Below are 8,431 nucleotides of genomic sequence, written 5' to 3' on the forward strand. Positions count from 1 at the left end.
AAGTGGGTGTATGTGAAATGCACGAAAAACCCAAAAAGCATAATCCAATGAGAGGTTAAAACAAGTGCAAAGGGAAGTTTGCGTCATTACTATGCAACTTATAGCCTTTGCCTTGTTATTTGTCATATGAATGTAAAAAGTGATTTGAGTGGATTATTATTCCTTTATTTTCCTTTCAAACCTAAATCAAAGGGATTTTCCCACTTTTTGTATGCTCCATTGTTTTGAATCAAATGGAATGAATAGTGTCACCAAGGGAAAACATCATATTCCTTTGAATCATAGAGGTTCTTTTTAAAATCCTGGCCCGTTGTGTTCCAAGCTGCCCTGGATCGACAATTTCTTTCCCCCTGGATCGACAAATGAAAATGAAACTAACTGTAGGCCCGAAGTCCTTCTACGGCCCAAACTCCACTAGGTCGGTTGCTCTTTTGCAGAATAGTCGGTCTTCTACTGTGACAAGTAGCGAAGCCGGCTGATCTGTTTCGGAAAATCCCCCACCTGTCCACAAACCCTCCCACTGCACGCATCGGCACGGCTCCTCGCTCCGCCGCGCCGCCGCCGCCGCCATGAAGCGTTCGCTGGACGCCATGGAGGCGAAGCCCGTGTTCCTCACAAAGGAGGAGCGCCAGCGCCTCGCCCTCGAGCGCCGCCAGGCCGCCGTCGCCGACCAGCGCCGCTCCGCGCTCGACATCCTGCAGTCGCTCCCCCGGGGCGGCGCTCAGCAAACTCCCCCGTCGGGGGCACCTCGGGACTCCTCCGCCTCGTCCCACCGCGACACCTCCGACCGGGACCGCGACCGCGACCGGGACCGGGACCGCCGCCGCGACGACGACTCCCGCCGAGACCGAGATCGGGATCGCGACAGGGACCGTGACCGGGACGAGCCTTCCCGCCGGGACAGGGACCGGGACCGCGACCGCGAGCGCGAGCGCGACAGGGAGCACCGGGACAGGGAGCGCGGGGAGCGGGAGAAGGACCGGGAGAAGGACCGGCTGGAGAAGATGGCCGAGCGGGAGCGGGAGAAGGAGCTGGAGGCCATCAAGGAGCAGTACCTGGGGTCCAAGAAGCCCAAGAAGCGGGTCATCAAGCCCTCGGAGAAGTTCCGCTTCTCCTTCGACTGGGAGAACACCGAGGACACCAGCCGCGACATGAACGCGCTCTACCAGACCCCGCACGAGGCCCGCCTGCTCTACGGCCGCGGCTTCCTCGCCGGGATCGACCGCCGCGAGCAGAAGAAGGCGGCCGCCGTGTTCGAGAAGGAGACCCGCGCCGAGCAGCGCCGCAAGTTCGGGGTGGAGGACCGCCCCGAGGACGACGTCGCGGATAAGAAGAAGGCTGCTGCCGCCGAGATGTACGACGCCTTTGACATGCGGGTGGACAGGCACTGGTCCGAGAAGGGCATCGAGGAGATGACGGAGCGGGACTGGCGTATCTTCCGCGAGGACTTCAATATCTCCTACAAGGGATCCCGCATACCCCGCCCGATGCGCAACTGGCCCGAGAGCAAGCTTGGGAGCGAGCTGCTCCGTGCGATTGAGAAGGTTGGGTACAAGAAACCGTCACCCATCCAGATGGCTGCCATTCCGCTTGGTCTCCAGCAGCGTGATGTCATTGGTATTGCCGAGACGGGTTCTGGCAAGACTGCAGCCTTTGTGCTCCCTATGCTGTCATACATTACCCGCTTGCCGCCCATCAGCGAGGAGAATGAGGCCGAGGGTCCTTATGCTGTTGTCATGGCACCTACTCGGGAGCTTGCTCAACAGATTGAGGAAGAGACTGTCAAATTCGCAACCTACCTAGGCATTAAGGTTGTCTCCATTGTTGGTGGTCAGTCGATTGAGGAGCAAGGCTTCAAGATTAGGCAGGGCTGTGAAGTTGTGATTGCAACGCCTGGTCGGCTTCTTGATTGTTTGGAGAGAAGGTATGCTGTGCTCAACCAGTGCAATTATGTTGTGCTTGATGAGGCTGATAGAATGATTGATATGGGCTTCGAGCCACAGGTTGTTGGTGTACTTGATGCCATGCCATCAAGTAATTTGAAACCTGAGAATGAGGAAGAGGAACTGGATGAGAAGAGGATTTACAGGACTACTTATATGTTCAGCGCCACCATGCCACCTGCTGTTGAACGCCTTGCTAGAAAGTACCTCAGGAACCCTGTCGTCGTCACAATTGGCACAGCTGGCAAGGCCACAGATCTGATTACCCAGAACGTGATCATGGTGAAGGAGTCAGAGAAGATGTCACGACTCCAGAAGATACTCACAGATCTTGGGGACAAGACAGCCATAGTATTCTGCAATACAAAGAAGTCAGCGGATAATCGTTCTAAAGATCTCGACAAGGCAGGCTTCCGCGTCACAGCCCTTCATGGAGGGAAGTCACAAGATCAGAGGGAAATCAGTCTTGATGGATTTAGGAACCGCCGGTTCAATGTTCTTGTGGCAACTGATGTTGCGGGGCGTGGTATTGATATTCCTGATGTTGCTCATGTGATCAATTATGAGATGCCTAGTTCAGTTGATACCTACACACATCGTATCGGAAGAACAGGGCGTGCAGGAAAGAAGGGACTTGCGACTTCATTCTTAACTCTGGAAAACACTGATATTTTCTATGATCTGAAACAGATGCTTATACAGAGCAATAGTCCTGTGCCACCAGAACTTGCAAGGCACGAGGCCTCCAAGTTTAAGCCAGGATCAGTCCCTGATAGACCTCCAAGGCGAAATGACACAGTGTTTGCATCTCACTGAAGCAATCTGCCGAAAAAGAGCTGACGATCCTTCTTTAATATTGTGAGGGGAACTTCCATTAGAATGTGAGGGGTCTAGATTAGTTCTTATGAGGTACAAACATTTTATAACAATTTAAATCATCATTATCTTTTCCTGTTTGCAAACCAGCTTTTATATTGCTGTAACTTAAGTTTATTTATGATGATCTAGAACTGGACTTGTGTATCTTGTTGTATTTTTGGTGCTGTGCTGCAAACTGTGTCATGCCCAAATATTATCTGCTTTTGTTGTGTTGGTTTCAGGTTGAACAATCCCAGTGCATTTTATTACAGCCATCTCATTGCTTCGGATTCATTTTCCATCAATTTGCAGAGAGCAAATGTTGAATTTGATCTTCATTGTGGATATTTATGTGGTTCTTTCAGCATTTTAAGTCCAAAGAGGTGCCTGTTACTTTCCTTGTTTTTTGTTGTTTATTTCAGTATTCAATTCTATAGCTATCTATTGTTTTCTATGCTTTAAAAGGAAGGACTTGAAATGACCCAGTTACTGCTTTGAGATAATATCCCATGGTGAAAATGAAATGCGTGCTTTAGATTCGATTTCTGGTATATGCTTATTTCATAATAGATGGGAAGTCCTTTTGTTTAGCTCATCGTCCGAGTTATAAACAACGGCCATAAAGGGTAGGTACTGAAGCCTGTTGAATAATTATAGCATTAGATCAGTTTGGTCTATGATAGAACTAGAAGTATACCTATGCAATTCTGTGTTGGTTCTGTGAATTGAATCATTAAGACGGATTACTCTTAATGGTTTATCCAGCTAGAGTTGGGTATTTATATGTAGTAGTCATATGATACCCGATTAATAAGATATTTGATCTTGCTCTGTTTTGTATTTTGTGTTTGTTATTGCTGAGTTGATAATGTATGTGTCACAGTGTGTAGTGTATATATCTGGTTAAAAAGATAGTGATTTTTCAGAGCAAAAATTTAAGTCCCATCTTATAGAGTTGTGGCTTTATGAATAGTTGACCCAGTTGGCCATTTACAAGTCCTTTACAATCACAGTTGTACTACTGAAACCAATAAGTTTTAGCTGGGTATCCTTATTTGTTTTGTGTAGATCTGATGTAAAATTGCGAATATTTTATCAAGATCATAGGTTTTTATGTGGTTGGATCAGATATTCCTGGATGTGGCCATGTGCTTCTGGTTGTGAGATTAAACTGTGATCTCAACTTCTATGGTAAGGTAGGTACATTCATAAACGTTAGTAAGTATGTTTGCATTGAGCATCAACAATGAAAGGATGGCATAACTAATAGACGTATTTAATCTATTTGTTAGACTAGTTTTTCATTTTTGTATCTATCGATGGACTCGGGTTTATCCACCTCTTTGTTACCAAAATGCACCTTACCAATTTTTTGTCATGGCCAAAAAATTATTGTTTGTGTGAATAGTTGCCAACATTTTGGCATGTTCCTTTACCAACTCTAGTTCATTTTTCTAGCGAATGTTGGCCAACTCATTGGCAACCAAAGCATCAACCAAAATTTTGGCTAGCCAAATCTTTGGTAGGGCAAACTTGGTAAGGTGTATTTTGGTCACAACCATAAGACACCCTAGAAACCCTGAAGCCCCATCCCATTGCTGCTTCATATTCTCCACTATCTTGGTTAGCACCTTGCTACCCCCATTCCTGCTTCGTATTCTCCACTATCCTGGTTACCTTGCCACCCCCATCCAGGCCATGAGATTTGGTGGCCATTTTGAGGAACAGTGATCGCCTGTCATAGGAATGGAATCTTTGCAGTGGCATATGTAAAATTATAGTCGCAGTTGCGTAGGCATTTGTTGATCAACATGTTCCAAGTAATATCCTAAAATCATGCTTTGTGATGTTGACTTTTGTCAATCATCACTGGTGGGCCACATAGGGCACATCTGGTGTGCCAGTGGGACGCTGCTTGTTTAAGGTGCTGAAAATGGTCAGTGTGTAGATCCATATAAATTTATCTGCCATCACAGTTCTCTAAATATATATTTTCATGCCTGTAGGTTCAGTCTGTATGATTCTATCAAATGTCTAGTTTTTGTTGCAGTTCATCTTGGACGTCATATCTAAGTCGGCACCTTGTGACTATGGAATTGTTGTTGTTTTGTACCCTTTGTATGATGAATGAAATTGCAAGTGGCATTCTTGTCTGTGGTGTGTTAAAAATGTGGGGTTGACTGTTGATTGCTTTACCAAATATGGTGTTGTGACATTGCGTTATATGTTCTCCTTTCTGTGTATGTTGTTGTGGCTTTGCAATTTTGTCTTCCTTTCTGTCTTCAACTGGAAGGCGGATCATCAACACTGATAAGAGATATGCTAGCTATCGTCCCAGCTGTACATAGCCGTGCAACTCTGATGATGACAACTTATACTGAATCCAACATGAGGTAAAAAAAAATGCCGTAAATCTGAGCATTTTGTTTACACCATTGATCCAGCAACAGATAATTAAAAAATGGTAACATTGACACACGGTGCTATAGTACTGTACTTTCGCTTTGTGCACCGATTGATGCCTGTCCTCAAGAATAGTGGATGCTATATACTTGGAGCAGAAAAGAAAAACTATGGTAACTGGAAGACAAAACACTTCCTAAATTTGCACATCAGATGCATTTCCAACATTTTAGATTCCTATACCGACTGTCAATTGGCAGCTATTAAATAAATTACATGTTCTAATGATATGCATTTCTTTGATAAGGCTCATGTACTACCTCAGTTTCAAAATATAAGCCTTAAGGTAATACTATTGATTGGATGCATGCAAACATAAATGTTTAGTATGATACTCCCTCCATCACAGTTTACACGGCGCGCCTCAAAATTCTCTGGGACCAAGGTGGAAAGCGATTGGCTGTTAGAAATTAGCGCCTACCTAGTAACCTCCCGGCCAGTCAATGAGTTGTTCCCTCACATGCAAAGGTGGAGACCGATTCACACTTGCATGCACACAACGGAAAGGAAAAGGAAAGAGATAAAACTGCCGGCTTAGAGCAATTCCAATAGTGCAGCTGGGTGCTAGCTATAAGGCCAGCTATAGTCACCTTAGGCTGGTCATAGTGGGGAGTAACTTAGACTAGTAACATATGCCATGTTACTAGTCTAGGTTACTACCTTCATAGTGGGTAGTAACTTATATGTGATGTCATGCATTGTATCATTTATAATCTTGTAGACTCATCTTGCCTTGAGGTGTGTGATGTTATGATAACATAGCTAGTTACCACCTCACTCTCTTTCTTCATTTATTAGCATGCCATGTCACCAAAATCCCTTGAGATGTGTGATGTTACTAGCTATGTTACTCCCACTATGAGCAGTCTTATAGCTAACTTGTACAATAGTTGGCTTTAAGGATTGATAACTTTATATGTAAAAGGCCCACCACACATACTCACAAAGTGCCTAGGAGCACGTGCAAGAGCCCACCTCTCTTCTCTCTCCACTTCTCTCTCATCCACCTAAGCAAAACAACATTATTTTAATTCTTATAGCCTGCTGAGTCAGCCTTATTGTACTTGCTCTTAATTGCTCTATAAAACGCCCCAATTAATTGCCTAATCAATGACTCTGCGCCTTAAACCGCTCATATTCTGAAAATGCATGGATTTGGAGATGCGCCGTGTAAACTGTGATGGAGGGAGTACTTAGATAGGAGGTGTTTGGTTCACAATTTTTGTAACGTAACTTGATTACGGTGGTAACTGATACCTTAAAAGTATGTTTGGTTCCATTTTCCCGTAATCATGTTCCCTGTAAACAAATTCCACAGCTTCAGGAACTTGATACCGGTCACACCCCTCCAGTAATAGATAATTACTGAGTGAGTCACTCCCATCTCCATCCCGACCTCACCTCCTCTGGACAAGTCACGCCTCCACCAAGCATCAAGTCCCGCCTCCACCAACCAGCAAGTACCTCAGCCGGTGCCGCCACCGCCAGGAGCGGTACAGGACGGCAACATCTCACCCAACATCCTCCGCTTCAGCAACAACGGCGTACGTGAGCCACCAAGTCCTGCCGCCGTCTGGTGCCGCTAGGAGCGGTACACGACCGTGACCTCTCCCCCAACATCCTCTACCTCACCAATAGGAAGCACGTGGCAACACGCGAGGAAGTACTCGTCCTTCTCCTCTTTCCAGGCGTCTTGGAGCCCTCTCTCCAGATATTTGTTTAGATTAGGGTTTTTTTTTTCTAAGAATTTCATGGTGTTCATGATCTGGTAGAGGAAAAAAAAATGAGTTGTGTTTTGTCCCTTTCCGTTACCTGTATGAACCAAACAGATTTGGAAATTTCCCATTCCATTACCATTACCCACCGTGATATGATTCCAGTACCGTTTAAGCTGATCTAAACACCTCTATAATCTTATTTCAATAGTGCTGAAGCTTCAGAAGGCAGTGTCTATTCAAATGGTAGAAGTAGTGGTTATTAGAAGAATTAACATGTGTAACATCAAAATTACAATAGCAATCCAGGGAACATAAGTCACAAGGCCACGAACATAATGAGGCACAAACTTGCTGCAATAATGCACAGTATTTGTGGTATGCTATTGCATAACTTGACCAAGTGACCAAAGAAAGCAACGATTGATTTGCAAGCGCCAACACCACATCTATATGCATGACCCTCACCTATCGTCATCCAAGGAAGGTGAAGCATGATCCTCATCCTTAGCTTCGCCATTATCTGGATTGACAGAAGATGATGCTGGCAAATGAGGTCGAAGAGCAAAAGCTCACGTGAATGAACCTAGAAGGAAAAGTAGATCTAATATGAAAGAGTAGACCTAACTGGAGATCAATTCACGATTACCAGCATAACAATTACAAAGCATGGCCGGCCATTAATAGAAGATATCTTAAAGGAGGGTGAGAGATCTCTACAAAATCCATTCTCATTATTATACTACTCACTCCTTTCTAAATATAAACCATATAGTTTTCTGAGAAAAAAATTCAGATATAAGATTTACGTTGCCCCACTTGTATGGATAATATTATTAGGGATTTGATTTGGTTTCCTTATCTTATGCAAAGCCTTCTATTAGCTAATGTCAATTGCCTAGGGTTAATCTAGGCAATATGGTGTAATTTTTGTAAATGTGTGTTCCTTAATTTTCATGGCAGAAATTATATGGCTTATATTTAGAAATGGAGGGAGTACAAAAACTGACTTGCAGGAAATGTGACCAGTTCCAAAATTAACTATTCTTATAGATTCGTAAGAAAGAAAAATTATAATCAAAGGCATACATTTTCATTCTCTATACTGGTAAATTGGCAAGTACTAACTCAAATAATGGCAACCATGACACAATAATATTCACTTCGGTGTACGTGTATTACCTGTTCCATCTTTGTTCTCCTCGATCCAAAAGAGGCAAGCATATCATGTGATAGAAAGGTTGGCATCCACGCTGCTCAAATGACCGACCCTGTGTAAGAACTAACGACATTGACTACAGGAAAAAACTTAACTAAGCACACTTGTGTAAGAATTAGTAAAGATCGGAGGAAAATACTTAACCGGTCTCACATTAGGAATGGCTACCACGGGCATGCAGTTTTGGCACCCGAGCGCATATGGTCTTGTTATCTGAGCCATTGAAAGCTGCT

General features: G+C 44.4%; 1 protein-coding gene across 6 annotated transcripts; it reads left to right on the forward strand.

Annotated features, from left to right (window-relative positions):
• The first annotated feature begins 569 nt into the window (after positions 1-569).
• Positions 570-4,988, forward strand: LOC124704053 (DEAD-box ATP-dependent RNA helicase 21-like). 6 transcript variants are annotated; one of them, XM_047236295.1, is made up of 4 exons: positions 570-2,852; positions 3,044-3,184; positions 3,930-3,997; positions 4,808-4,988. In XM_047236295.1, exon 1 carries the CDS (start codon positions 570-572, stop codon positions 2,757-2,759), a length of 2,190 nt encoding a protein of 729 aa, XP_047092251.1. In that variant the 3' UTR covers positions 2,760-2,852; positions 3,044-3,184; positions 3,930-3,997; positions 4,808-4,988. The 6 variants fall into 6 exon arrangements, with proteins under 6 accessions (XP_047092251.1, XP_047092250.1, XP_047092252.1 ...); XM_047236294.1 differs by having other exon boundaries at positions 3,044-3,997; XM_047236296.1 differs by lacking the exon at positions 3,930-3,997.
• The last annotated feature ends 3,443 nt before the right edge of the window (positions 4,989-8,431 follow it).

The sequence above is a fragment of the Lolium rigidum genome, chromosome 3 (genome assembly GCF_022539505.1).
Source record: "Lolium rigidum isolate FL_2022 chromosome 3, APGP_CSIRO_Lrig_0.1, whole genome shotgun sequence".
NCBI lineage: Eukaryota > Viridiplantae > Streptophyta > Magnoliopsida > Poales > Poaceae > Lolium > Lolium rigidum.

Bases quoted from the DNA above. Each gene is read 5' to 3' on its own strand.
- LOC124704053 (XM_047236293.1), top strand. From the start codon at position 570: ATGAAGCGTTCGCTGGACGCCATGGAGGCGAAGCCCGTGTTCCTCACA.